General features: G+C 41.7%; 1 protein-coding gene across 1 annotated transcript; it reads left to right on the plus strand.

Moving 5' to 3' along the window:
- Positions 1 to 169: 169 nt before the first annotated feature.
- LOC108671371 (echinoderm microtubule-associated protein-like 6) lies at positions 170 to 15,035 on the plus strand (the record flags this gene model as incomplete). Its single annotated transcript, XM_018158903.2, is given in 11 exon segments — positions 170 to 375; positions 1,728 to 1,887; positions 4,001 to 4,102; positions 5,892 to 5,990; positions 7,847 to 8,005; positions 8,429 to 8,540; positions 11,815 to 11,879; positions 13,348 to 13,517; positions 14,222 to 14,359; positions 14,680 to 14,785; positions 14,885 to 15,035. Coding segments are annotated over 11 exon segments (1,459 nt in total), but the record flags the coding sequence as incomplete, so codon positions are not given.
- Between the last annotated feature and the right edge of the window lie 100 nt (positions 15,036 to 15,135).

Here is a 15,135-nt window from a genome sequence, read left to right on the forward strand (position 1 = left end):
GGTTAACAAAAATTACGTTAACTGTACAATGTCCACATGATGGTTTATGCTATTCAAATTCGGGGTGCATTATCCGAAGATTGTGAGGTATAAGAGTTGCATATCCGAAGATTCTATAGGTATAAGAGTTGTATTTGACACAAGCATTATGTGATGTGCTCAGACGACGCGTGCAACGATGAGCAACAGGCGGCCACCAGACGGGTCGCTGCAGCTGGACTGGGTGTTCGGCTACAACGGCCACACCGCGCGCAACAACATCCGCCTCAACGCTGCCGGCCACCTCCTCTACTACGTCGCGGGGGTGGCGGTGGTGCATGATCTCGAGAACAACAAGCAGAGCTTCTTCACGGGACACGATGATGACATAACTAGGTGATGTTAGGTGATGACATAACTAGGTGATGTTAGGTGGTGACATAACTAGGTAATGTTGGGTGATGACATAACTAGGTGAAATTAGGTGATGACATCACTAGGTAATGTTGGGTGATGACATAACTAGGTGATGTTAGGTGATGACATCACTAGGTGATGTTAGGTGATGATGACATAACTAGGTAATGTTAGGTGATGAAGACATCACCAGGTAGTCTTAACTGTTGCTCTGCTAATAACAGATTTACCATACTAGACTACGTTCGCCTCCCAACTTCCTTGCAGTTCTAGATCGACGCGTTGTTGAGACTATCACTAAGGAAATGTTCAAAAAGTGCAAATTGACTTGAGTTCATAACTTCATCAAATAGTGAGAAAATGGTGATCGCGGGATTGCAACAGTAACTTACATTTTCTTCTGTGAAACAAAACAAATCATCGAAAGTAAACTTTTATCGCTAAAAGTCATGAGCAAAATTTTTAGTAGCATCAGATGAAGATGTCCAATTCTTTCCATTCTAGCATTTAATTAAGAAATTTGAGTATAGAAAATAGGATCTATAGGCTGTAATTTTTAGATTGCAGCCTATAACTTATTAGATCTACCTTATACCTCTAGACTTTCCTCTGTATTTTATTAACACGTTTTTCTTAGCTTAGCTTCGCGTTTGTTTGTTTGTTTGTTTGTTGTTAACATTGACAACGAAAATTATCCCACTTCTGATTGTTCTAGAGATCTGAAATTCGGCATGCAGGCTATTTTCGCCTAACAATTTCAGATACAATCATAAAAAGTTCGCCCCAAAAAAACGTGGGTCGGGCTGTACGTTCACCATCAAATTTCCGAAATTTAAGTGTTGTTTGCTTTTCGCTTTAATCATAAATCTGCCCGACACACGTTTTTTGGGGCGAACCATAATTTATTTTCTACTTTTTAGTCCACACGAAAAACGTGTTTTTAAAAAAGTTTTTTAAAGTATTTTATTTTCTACTTTTTAGTCCACAAGAAAAACGTGTTTTTTTTAAAAAGTTTTTTTTTTAATATTTTTTACTAATATCTGCTTTCTCGTACTGTATTATTGTTTGAGCAAATGGCAGGTTCTAGCAAATCTTCAAGCCCTAAATAAAGTGGACGAATAAATATCATAAGGAAAATTTTTTCGGTCGTACCCCATCGCTTATTCATTTAGTGAAACAATTATGTATATGGATTATCATTCATATATCGAATAATATATTTTTGAATAATTTGTTAATATTTCAAATAAGGTTACAAGTTGAGTTTTAGGTAACCAGAGATTAATTAACAAATTCGTTGTAAAGTAACGAGCTTGGTGGTCATTATTTAGCCTGACGGTGAGCCAGGACGGGACCATAGCAGCGTCAGGACAGCTGGGGCGGGACCCCAGTATCTGTGTTTGGGGTGCGGGCGACACGGCGCCCCTCAGCGTCCTGCATGACGCCCACCACACCGCTGTCACCGCCCTCGCCTTCTCTCATGATCATCAGGTCATGTCAACCCTCAGTAATGCTACATTAAATAACTCACATAATCAGTTTAAAACTAATGAAAAATTTCAATGAATTTATGGTGAAATTGTTAGAAATATAATTGAATTGAGTTATCGAACAGCCGTTAAAAAAAGTCTTAGCTAGTTTTCGGATTTTATATGACATGAACTGACATGTTACTGAAGCTTTTTCAATTATTGGTGAGACCGATTCAGGCCGTATAAACGAGGTATTTTTTCCGGGATAAAAACAAAGATAAAAACGAGCTCATAGATTACTGTTTTAACGCACTAGCACTATAAAGACGGCAACATCGAGCATTGGTAATGTATATACATAACATTATTGGCTTTTCCCACTGGACTCACTGAAGGAACGTACCTAATTTGCGAAAACTATAATACGGGTGTCACACGATCCTCGACAAATATGCCGGTTGCTTAGCGAGGTCAAGGGAAATGATTATGAGCTCAAAAGTTCATCATATAACTTGTTAACAAATGCTAGTTATGTTTTTCGATCGCAGATTCAATATCAATCAACTCTTGTGAACTCTAATCGATCATTTCTGTCATCTTCACACCGTGAAAGAATTCAGAAATGAATCTAAAGTCTAAACTAAACTAATATGTTGCTATACATCGTAAGAGAATTCACCAACTGTTTTTTAGAGCTATTCGTTTCTCATAAAAAGTTAAGGTCAGTATACTCGTATGTACAGGGTTATTCTAAATGATGGACCCAATTCAATAAATTCTTATTTATTTAAGTATTAACTAAAAATGAATAATTCATACACCAATGGGAAGAGAAAAATGTAAAGTTTTTTTTACGTCGTTCCAATGCGTCCTACCCAACGCTCTGGAAGTGACTGATTCAAAAAGTTTCTAACAGAAAATGCCAATGGGGACATTTGAACGTATATGAATACTTAAAAAAACTTTGAATCTTTTTCTTTCCGTTGGTGTGTAAATTATATATTTAAATTCATACTTAAATAAATCTGAATTCATTAAATTAGGTCCATCATAAAGAATAACCTTGTATGAAGGGTTCTTTACATGCTCGGATACTCATAGTGCAGTGTTAAATGGTTTATGAAGTGTTGTTGTTGTACCAGAATAACAAAGAGTTGAAATGGTTTAGGAAGTGTTGTTGTACCAGAATAACAAAGAGTTGAAATACTTTAGGAAGTGTTGTTGTACCAGAATAACAAAGAGTTGAAATGCTTTAGGAAGTGTTGTTGTACCAGAATAACAAAGAGTTGAAATGCTTTAGGAAGTGTTGTTGTACCAGAATAACAAAGAGTTGAAATGCTTTAGGAAGTGTTGTTGTACCAGAATAACAAAGAGTTGAAATGCTTTAGGAAGTGTTGTTGTACCAGAATAACAAAGAGTTGAAATGCTTTAGGAAGTGTTGTTGTACCAGAATAACAAAGAGTTGAAATGCTTTAGGAAGTGTTGTTGTACCAGAATAACAAAGAGTTGAAATGCTTTAGGAAGTGTTGTTGTACCAGAATAACAAAGAGTTGAAATGCTTTAGGAAGTGTTGTTGTACCAGAATAACAAAGAGTTGAAATGCTTTAGGAAGTGTTGTTGTACCAGAATAACAAAGAGTTGAAATGCTTTAGGAAGTGTTGTTGTACCAGAATAACAAAGAGTTGAAATGCTTTAGGAAGTGTTGTTGTACCAGAATAACAAAGAGTTGAAATGCTTTAGGAAGTGTTGTTGTACCAGAATAACAAAGAGTTGAAATGCTTTAGGAAGTGTTGTTGTACCAGAATAACAAAGAGTTGAAATGCTTTAGGGAGTGTTGTTGTACCAGAATAACAAAGAGTTAAAATGCTTTAGGAAGTGTTTGGTGTCCCTATCAGGAAGGGTTGTAATGGCCTAGTGAGGGTTGTAGTGCCCCAATAAGGAAGGGTTGTAATGGTCTAGTGAGGGTTGTAGTGTCCCAATAAGGAAGGGCTGGTATGGTCTAGTGAGGGTTGTAGTGCCCCAATAAGGAAGGGCTGGTATGGTCTAGTGAGGGTTGTAGTGCCCCAATAAGGAAGGGTTGTAATGGTCTAGTGAGGGTTGTAGTGTCCCAATGAGGTATGGCTCTCCTGCAGATGCTGGCATCTGTAGGAGGTTCACCCCAGCGGCAGGAGGTGGTCGTGTGGGACTGGCAGAAGGGCAGGCGCGTCGCCGCTGCCGTCGCGTACGCCGGCAAGGTCATCCGTCTGGCTGTTATTCATGTCATTCTACTCTTATTTATTACAACACTTCTCTTTAACTTCACTTCTTGTTTGTCTGTCTGTCTGTCTGCTACAAATCTTATAATCGAAATTTAACACACTTTTACTTATCCTATCGATCTGAAATTTTGCACACTTGTGTAAAGTTGGAGACAATGCATGAATCAAATGTCAAAATAAATGATTTTAAGAAGTAAAAAAATTTTTTTTTGCAATATTAAAAAATTGAAAAAATAATTTTGTCAGCTACAAATCTTATAACTGATATTTGACACACTTTTACGTGTCTAATTGATCTGAAATTTTGCACACTTGTGTGAAATCAGAGGCAATGCATGAATCAATTAACAGAATGAATAATTTTGAAAAAAATTTATATATTAAAAAAATTTATATATATTAAAAAAATTGAAAAGTAAATTTTTTTAATTTTTGAAAATTAGATGAGAAATTCATTGTACATCAGTAAGATTGGAGATACTGGATTCTTTGGAAGTGTTGTCTTTAAAAAGTAATTTTTAAACGTATATTTTATTTTAACCTGTGAACTTCGTTTATGAATCTTGAACAAATTTGCTTTGCAACGAGTTAATAAACACGAATTAATAACACTCTTATGCCGCGGATAAAATGTCGCGGACTTGCAGCCATCAAGTGATCAGAAGATCAAATTTGAACATGCAATCATCAAGAAAAATATGAAGTGAAGTTAGCAGCACATCTCAGGGCTGGCGCTCCAGCTTGTTGGTGCTGTCTCATTGGCTCATTCGGAAACGCTTTAAATTATAAGTTCGATATTTTTTAATAATATGTCTTGAATGAACGTGTCGAGTTGATTAATGGCAATGCTGACGTTTAAAGTTAAAATGTGAGAACGAGACTTTTCAAAATTTTCAAAGAATAAGTACAAGTTTTACTACTTTTCAGTAAAAGCTGGCAATCTGTGGCAAAATCTGACTGCTATGATTGTTTTCATCAACGTAAAGGCTCGATGACTTGTAAAAATACATACAGGGTGAACCAGAATTAAGTAACCCTTTTAATTTGTTAAAAATTAAAAACTAAGAACGTTATGAAACTTGTTTTATTTAAAAGAAGAACATTTTTATGGTAATATTGTATCCTAGTTTTTAAATATAATATATTTTAAATGCCCACCACAATTGTTTTGACAAAATAGGGCTCTTCTCTTCGTTGCTTTCATAACCTTCATTAGTTCATTAGTAATTTCCCGGTATCCGCAAATTTTCGATAAAGAGATTTAATTGTTTTTTTTTGAAGGACTGATTCTTGTTTTGAAATGGATCCTGTAATCACGTTGAACTTCTGTTATTGACATCGTCCTGATGTAGGTTTGCAGAATTTTCGTTCTTTCTTCTTTGCTGTAGCGAATCTTAATGAAAATTTAAGGCTTGATAATTAAACACAAATTTAGCAAGCTATACAGGATAATGACATAACTATGATACAATATTACCATAAAAATGTTCTTCTTTTAAATGAAACAAGTTTCAACTTCATAACGTTCTTAGTTTTTTATTTATTACCAAATTAAAAGGGTTACTTAATTCTGGTTCACCCTGTAAAATGGAAATACAATTACTAATTAACTTCAAAAATCGTTGGCCTGAGCTATTTCAACTTATCAGGTAGTCTTTTGCAGTCTCTCTTTCAGACTTTCGTCTGCACAAAAATATCATAATACGAGTACAATTTTTAATTTAGCCATAAAGCATGCGACTGACGACGCGCCATCTGTTGTCAGGTGGAGGAGGTGGAGTGGGCGTACGGGAGCACCACACACCTCGTCACCTGCGGGGACAAACACATCAAGTTCTGGACGCTGCAGGGCAACGTGCTCAGGGTAACGTGCTCAGGGTAACGTGCCTAGGGTAACGTGCTCAGGGTAACGTGTTTAGGATAACGTGCTCAGGAAAAGCCTCTTCCATATAGTGGACCAGCGTCCTGGCCACCATCTTCTCAAAAACCTTGATCACCTGTGAGGTCAAGTAGGCCTCTCCTCACAAAAACTGTAAACTGGAGGCCCCTCGGGCCTCCTTTGTAAATTGGCGTTATCAGAACCACTTTTAGGCCCTCAGGAATAATTCCCTCCATCATCGAGGCTTTCCAGAGCATTGTGAGCGGAGTTTTCAGTGCTCCAACACACTTCTTCGACAGCACTGCCGGAATTCCATCGAGTCCTGGTGCTGAGAACGTCGCCAGTTCTTTGATACTTATTTCCATGTCTTCTGGTCCAAATTGAATGTTAGAATAGAATAGAATAGAATAGAAGTGTCGGCGTTGAAGAAATAGGCCCATGGCCTGTTGCCGATTCTTGAACTTTTCGTGACTTGATTCACAAGGGATCCGGCCTTTGGAACCTGATCTTTCCATAGCTGACGATTGATTGAGATAGCTGCTGGACTTATTGCCTGGTCCGTAATTTGCTAGGCATTTTAAGACTGAACATATGCTCCTGCATAGCTTCGTCTAGTCTGTTTTTGAAGATGTTCATACTCTCCAACTCTATACCGCCAGGCAGCTCCTGGAGAACTTCAAATTTATTCTCCTGTCTTGAGTAACGGGGGTTACTAAATACTGATTCAAACTGCGATCCCAGTAACTGGTAATCCGACAAGGATTACCAGTTACCAGTTACCCCAGTTACCCCTGGTAATCTCCGACAAGGACTTCGTTATCCTTCAGCGGGCTCACTGGCGTCTTTATTTTAGCCTTGGACTGGGCGTATTTGAAGAAATACTTAGGGCTCTCTCTGATGACTTCAACTACTCGTTCCTCGGCAGCTAATTCTTATGTCCTTTGCCACTCCAGCAACCAGCGTTCGATTTCCTTGTGGAGCTCTACTAGTCTCTGTCTCCTCATATCACTAATGGTTTAGCTATTTGTTTTTTTCAATCGTGTGATTTCTTATGATGATTCGTCGGTCGCCTGGAATGCTGCAGACTTTGAGGCCCGTTTTTCTCGGGGCATGACGCACACACACCTGTGATAGCTCCTCACATAGTCTTGTGTAAATTTTCTCTGCATTCCTCTCATGAATTCTTCTCCTCTCCTCTCCAATCTCTTTTTGGGTATAGCCTTGTGCTGGGGTTCAATTCCAATTGTCGTATCCACCATCACCACCAGGCGGTGGTCAGACAGTGAGGTCTCTTCAACTCGAACGTCAACCATCATTCTTTCATTATTAGGAAAAAAAAGAGATCGAGGATATTGTGTTCCTTGTCGGCAGCCGTACTTGCTGACTAAGCAAGTGTTCCGCAGCAAATTCACTAGTTTGGCTTTTTTACTTCCGCGGCGGTCACCAACCTCCGGGCCACCCGGGCCTGTCCAACGGATGCGAGGGAGATTGAAGTTTCTCCCATTATCAGGCTGGGGTCTGGATCATTTTCCCCCAGCAGGGATTTCTGGATCAAAATTTTTCGGTGGGCATGTAGGCGGCCTATAGAATATGGCTACGCAGAGGTCGAGTTCTTAAATGTGTAGTAGTGCATGTTCAACAAAGCCACCAGAGTTTCCAGATTCCGATCTCAATTCCACCACGCTTCTTGCGAGAGATTTCCTAAGGTAAACAATTACTCCTCCCTTCTTTTGTGGAGTGTGGAGCAGCCAGGAGTGTGGTGCAGTATGAAGTGTGATGCAGCCTGGGGAGGCAGGAGGACCAGACGAGCGTGTCGTGTTTACCACCTGTTCTCTCCTCAGGGGCGGGCTGGGGTGTGGGGCAGCCTGGGGAGGCAGGAGGACCAGACGAGCGTTTCGTGTCTGCCCGACGGCCGTACGGTGTCGGGGTCAGCGGGTGGCAGCCTCAACATCTGGGGTCCTGACGGGAAGCTCCAGTCGACTGTCGTGGACGTTCATCCTGTGAGCCTCTCATTGACGGCATAATGTGGAATCATTACAAGCATTTTCAAGGGGATTCTAATACCTCATCGCTGTTTAATGTAATGTGATATACTTGATATTTCCCTTGTTTACCCTGTTCGTACCTTCATTTCCACGGATATGCCCAAAATTTACCGACTGCAAGGTAGAGATATTCTCTATCATTATTAGTTATTTTTCATGGTAACTAATATTATTTTCAGTCATGTACCTTTGTAATGCTTATCAGATGAAGAGTACGGTTAGAGAGCAATAGCAGATTTGTTACGTGTTTGCTGTAACGTATCAGCAAATTGTACGCGAGCCTCCCATATCTAGCGTATGGCTGCTGAAATCATTCATATCAAAGCTTGCGTTGTGTAGCAGAAAATGAATGGTGTGAGGCAGCCTGGCGTGTCGCAGGGCGGCGTGCTGGTGACGGAGGTGTACCGGGACTGGCTACTGACGGGAGGTCGTGATGGGGCCATCTCCATCCGGGACCTGCAGCACTTTACTGTGCTGACTACCGTGCCTGGTGAGTGCTTGCATGGACACTGTACCGTGCAGACTACCGTGCCTGGTGAGTACTGCGGCTCTTTTTCGTTGCGTCTACATGCATGAAACACAAAGCGTTGGAACTTTGAATGATAATTAAAGAGGCTGGGCAGTGAAAAACTTGCGACCATTCTTGTACGGCATTGATTTCATTGTACACACTGATCACCAAGCTCTTGTGTATTTGCACAATATGAAGCTGGTTAGCAGCAGGCTAGCTCGTACTGTTGAGGATTTAGCCGAGTTCAGTTTTGAAATTCAGTTCACCCCTGGTAGGTTGAATGTTGCTGCAGACAGACTATCGCGATGGACCTCTGCTCCTGAGGTCGAGACAGAGTGTGATAATGACCAACCGTTGCCTGCTGGATTGATTTTGGACGGCCTGCCCGCTTCAGGGGGTGGCGACTCTCTATTCATTAGCCTTCAAAGGGTATTGTGCAGGAGTTGTAAAGTAAAAAGCTGTCCTAAGTCTCATGTTGAACTCCGTCAGATGCTAATAGATGATATTCTTTCCGATCTCAAAGGTTATAATCTGTCTGCCAACTCAGTGACAACAAGTGATTACACTTGTCAAACTACAATTCTGCTCTTTACTCGACCTATTAGCAGCATTTCATTAAATTGATCAAACATTCTTTGCGTGACATTGTGAACGACAGGAAACTGCCGTTCACAAATTTACTTGCACCTAACTACATTCTAGTGTAGAATTTTGAAATGGGCTCGAAAGGATGACGTCACGGCACCGAATTGCGAGATTCATTGTGGGATAGACCGTCATATTTGTAGAATGGTCTAGCTTTCGCCTAAGTGTTCAATCTACTGCGCTTGTCTCTTTTTGAAGTTTTTGCTTGAAGATGGGACGCTACTGCGCCGTTGTTGGATGCACCAGTTGTTCTCACGACTATTTAAACAGAAAACTGGGCAATGTAATGCGTTTCTTCAGTTTACTAGCCGTGAATGCCGTGTATATCGTATCAGTTTACTTATCGCATATATATGATATACGATACTATATATTTTCCAGGGGCAAAATCTGTTACTTGCCGCTAGATAAGCTACATAAATAAGAATAAAATGTAATAATATTTACGGATCATATTACATTGTCACGATCCATTATCCTCACCTTGGCAGGAATGATAGTGTTGTTGCAGTTGGCTGGTTTGTGGGTGATATCTTCTGCACCCATCCATCCACTAATTGCTTGAAAACTTGAAGCGTATGGCTTGAATTCTTGCAAGGTGTATTGGTTGACACCAAATAGTTCAGTAAATCCCCGTGTGAAACGGGAGGCAGGCTTGCAAAATCTCTACACTGCTATGCCGGCACGTCGTAGGGATCAACATCGTTAATGTCGAACAATTTTCTTAAACACCGGTCTCTCGCTGAAGGAAGGAGATTTTGACAATAGCTTAATCCTTTCTGCTTTGCTCTTTCCTTCTCCATTGATACCAAGACACCCAAACGAGTAGGAACGAAAGAGTAAGGTAAGGCGCGAGTGTGCTACAAAGATGGCGGCGTAGCAACGCGGCTTACGTGGAAACGTGGAGCTTGGCGAGCCCGAATTCGGCAATGGTTAGCTGACCGTGTCCCTGACTGTATGCCCCAGCGGTTAGTGTTTTTACATTCAAGACGAGAGAACAGGGTCTATCCCGGTTAGCAACAAAAACTGGGTAAAATTTCAGCGCTCCGTATAAATTCCGGAACAATACCGAGACGAGACGTCCCGGAATTCCTTTTTTAAATAGGGGGTTATAAAATTTCCCGGAATTTTCAACTTTTATATCGAGACATAGCAAGAGTAATCTAGTAATCCAGACATAGCAAGAGTTCCAGTAATCTAGTTAATCCTTAATATGTAATTAAAATAATGAATTGATTCAGACATTATCTGATCAAAATTTTGTCTAACGAGCATAACGTGGCGCGTCTTCTACTTGGTTGGGACTAATTACTCGCGTCTGCAGTTGGCTATAGGTGGTGATGGCATAAGAGACTTTCTTCAGTGTTTTGCTAGGGTGTAAACTTTGGCTTTCTTTAAGCGACAGCAAAACTTACGACGTATTCCTCTACTATTCTCATGCAAGTCTCGACTTTTATAATTCAATGAAGCCTCATCTTCATTGCTGATGTTCTCCAGCTCGTCTAATGCCATATCAGAGTCTCTGCTTTGGCCGGCATTGTGTTTCTTCAGCCTTAGAACTACCCAGCGTAGGCACGAAAAAGGTGCCTACGCATACCCGATTTGTTGTCAAATATCGGCTATTGCGACGACTGTTGGCCTGGTTTATATACCTCGACCATCATGGGATCTCGCCTGTTCTTTGCTGCTAAAAATATTTCCAGTGACCACTTCTGATAATCGTCACGTCTCACTTTGTATCTATCTGTCTCGTATCGTTTCAAAATCACCGGGACCCAAGTTTTAGAGTCCGGGACACAAGTCTTGTCCCATTTTATACGTTTATTCCGGGACAAATTTTACCCTCTGTCCTGTTATTTTTTCCCGGTAACTTCTCGTCTCGTCCCAGTTGCCCCGTTTCTTTTCGAGAAAAATTTTCCGAGACGCAGGAGTCTAGTGAGCTGAATGCCACGAAGGCAGACCAGCTAGTGGCTGATGCATGGCAGTGATTTTTGAAAGCCTACGTTTGCTGCTCTTTTGTCGTGCTGACCACAACCGCTGTCTTTTGCTGTCGCCTCGCTTATGGGAATACGTGTTTTTTCCTGGACCACGTGCTCAATGCTGTGCTATAGAGACAGTTGTACGTCTTGTATATTTTAACAGTTCTAAGTGATTTTAACTAAAATCGGAGCATCATGAACTATTTTATTTTTTTTTTTAAATTACGATTTCAACGAAAGAGTTCAAATAAACCATTTTAAGTGAGCTTCTATATGATTTTAATCCATTGCCACTGAAGTGACTGAACCGGCATTTTACTGACTGATGGCAAGGAGAATATAGACGGCATCGAGAGTAAAATAAATGAGCACAGTTGCCTAGAAGTGATTTATATATTGTCTTGGCTCTGAGCTGCGAACGTCTGTCCATGTCATCAGTGTATAATAGGTCTAATAATGATCAGTTAGATTGTAGCAGCTCTGGCCGGTGAAAGCATTATTAATATGTAGCCTCCATTTTTTGTGAACATTAAAATAAGTATTTTTCGCTATCACAGTAACTAGCAAAAACTGCTATTTTGTTGCGCTCAATTTATAATTTTATGTATTGAGATTTCAATAATTTACAGAGACTCCAAGCCTGGTTTACGAGAAACCGGGACCTGTGCATTCAATCGCCGCTTCCAAAGATTTGGTGAGTTCATTTCGCATCGTAGGCGCCTGTAGTGACCACTACTGGCATTTGGTTAGACCGTTAGAGCACTTCAATTCGTAGGCGCCTGCAGTGACCACTACTGGCATTTGATGAGAACACTTCTCAGCGTAAGCGCCTGCAGTGACCACTAATGGCATTTGGACCAAGGGGGATGTAAGTGAACAAAGGCTGAGAGTCTAAGTAGAGCTAATCAATGGTTGGGTATACTTGGCAGTGCCCCAAAAGTAAGAGCGAATAAGTATGAAATTTTAAGGAAGTGTGGAAGAGTATGGCAGTTCCCAGGGCGGTGGAGGCCCTGAGAGGGGCCAGTGGATTGAGTGCCTTTAAGGAGGGAAGAATGAGATCAGTTTTGAGGTATAAAGAGAGGAACGAATGGACGATGAATGTTGGGCACGAAAGATGCTTATTTGGAACACAAGGGTGAGCAAATGGGCACGAAGATGCTGTGCATTGTTGCGTTAGTGTGGTATGCATGATCAAGCATGGGTGAGCCAAGGGTCCGCTGGGCCAAAGTATGAATGGCTGGTTACTAGGCGGGGCACAACTGGAATAGAATGGGATGAAAATGAATGGATAAAATATATAAATAAAAGAATTACTGGATGTGGAGTGAAGGTGTAGAAGCATTGAATGGAGAGAGAGGAAACTCTGAAATTGTACCAACAGAAAGCGATGCCAAAGCAAGAATGTATGTATATATGATGGAAGAAGAGGTGGGGACATGTTGTTATGTATGAAGGCAGGGCGCTTTGCGTGAATGGACGTATAGGGGGAATGAGAAAAAGGAGGATGCATGTTTTATGTGTGATGGGGATGAGAAAGAAACTATGGAGCACTTGATGATGCAATGTGGGGGCGTATGAGAGAGGACGACAATCTATGATGTAGGTGATTGCGATGGGCGTGAGAGAACAAGTGAGGAGTGGATGGCAGTGATTGCAGGTCTGTCTGAGAGAGCAGCTGCGGCTATGTGTGAGAGTCTGAAGAGATATTTGGAAAACGTGTGGAGGTTGAGGGAGAGGAGCAGGATGTTAAGTGTGGAATCGTGAAGAGCGGAGAGGAGGATCGAGAAGCGTGACGGAATGCCCAGTAACCTGCGTTTTTAATGTTTTTTTTTGTATTTTTTAGGTTTTTTATAACTGAATGCGGTTTTAGTTTTTATGATATTATTGTGAATAATTTCTTACTATATATATTCGAGCTTATTAGGGAGGCGCGAATTTTTGTATATTATCTCTTAATAAATGAATGTATGCAGCGTCCATGACATACTAATCCCAATATTCAGCGTCAATCTCTACATGCGTAGGCGGACGTGTAAATTTATTTCCAGGTTCATATTTTTAGTGATCGTTTTCGATTTTTACTGATGCTTTCGTCAAAAATTTTCTTATAATAATAATGTAATGTTTTTGTCATGATAGTCTTTGCCCTGTGGCATGTACAGATCGTGGCAGGCACGGAGCAGGACGAAGTGTGGGTGATACGCATGCGGGGAGCGACACCCCAGGGGGCGACGTGTGTGGTACAGGGGCACGGAGTGGGGGAGGTGTGGGGGCTCGCCACGCACCCCTCCAGGAGTGTTGCAGTCACTGCCTCTGACGACTGCACCGTCAGGTGAGTGTTTTGAGTGAGTGTTGTGAGTGAGTGTTCGACAGCCACTCGACATTGTTATTGCAGTGATGCTTCTTCTTCATTATTATCATTAGTAACATGACCATCATCTTGTCACCGGACGTTCGCCTCAACTCTCCAATGTTGTCACAACGCTCGAGCACTACAGCCAGACGCCGGTAACTATCATGCTGAAAACAACGAACTAAATAAAGTTTCTGTCGCTGGCATTTTATTGCATTTGGCTTCTATTTATTAAAACATAAGTTCAGGTGGATAAAATGTAAATTTTTATTTCGGAAACTAAATATAACGCGTTTAAAATTCCAAAACCAGCGTAGCAGGCATCTTCATGACCAATAATCAGCGTAATAAAGTTTTGAAGCACAGCCACAAGATATAGCGTTGAAAATCACTAGCGATTCAGCAAGGCGGATTGAGTTCAGGTAGAACCTTACTGTATGGTTGGCAGCACATGACTGACTCCTTGACTTACTGCCACTCAGACCTGAACTCGCACTACTGCTACTGGAGTATAAGGTCGAACTCTAATGTCAATGAGGCGGCCACGCCAGACGCGACTGTATAATTACACCTTCGATGTATACACTAAAACAAATGGACATGAAATGAATAAACGTATGCTGGTATTAAAATAAGTGATAATTGTGAAGGATCGGTCACAATATGCACGTTGTCTGACGCAGGCTGTGGGACCTGGAGCGTCGTGTGCCGATGGCCACGGTGCTCGTGGCGGAGGCCGCGCGCTGCGTCGCCTTCAGTCCCGACGGCCTCACCGTGGCGGCGGGCCTCAAGAACGGCGCCTTCGTGGTCTTCAGCAGCGAGTGAGGCGTGGGGGTCTTAGTGAGGCGTGGAGGCTTAGTGAGGCGTGGAGGCTTAGTGAGGCTTGGGGGGCTTAGTGAGGCTTGGGGGCTTAGTGAGGCTTGGGGGGCTTAGTGAGGCTTGGGGGCTTAGTGAGNGCGAGGCATGATGTTACCGTGATGTGTGAGGCAATACGTTTCATACCCTAATCGGAGATGGACAACATGATGACTAAGTTCATTACTCGTACATGATTATCGCAGTGGCATGATGGTCTCTGCATCTCCACCTAACAAGTAGAGTAATTTCTTGTGTTAAGCTCACTTGAGCCTTTATCCTGCAGGAACTTGGAGGAGCAAACGCGTCGCCGCGACCGCAAGGAAGTCCTACAGGACCTCAAATATTCCCCTGACGGCCTCCTACTCGCCGTCGCCTCCAATGAAAACTCTGTGAGCTTTCATGTCATTTGTCATCAATTGCTGTATAACTCTGCTTAAAATTTATCGTCATCAAGATTATCAAACTTTTTTATTTCTTACCATGTTCAGGTCGACATCTACAACGTGACGAAGAACTACGAGCGCCTGCTGACGGTGGCAGGAGCCTCGTCCTCCATCACGCACGTCGACTGGGACACGACGAGCGCCTTCCTGCAGCTCAACTCTGCGGCCGGGGAGCGTCTTATCTTCAGGATTCAGGGTAAAGTTCCCTTAAACATCGGCGTAATGTTCCCTAAAACTTCGCAGTGATACTGTCTCAAATGCAGAGTTTCAGCCTCGCGCAGCTGTTGGCAGCTGTC

Source organism: Hyalella azteca, unplaced genomic scaffold (assembly GCF_000764305.2).
Source record: "Hyalella azteca isolate HAZT.00-mixed unplaced genomic scaffold, Hazt_2.0.2 contig4544, whole genome shotgun sequence".
Taxonomy (NCBI): Eukaryota; Metazoa; Arthropoda; class Malacostraca; order Amphipoda; family Hyalellidae; genus Hyalella; species Hyalella azteca.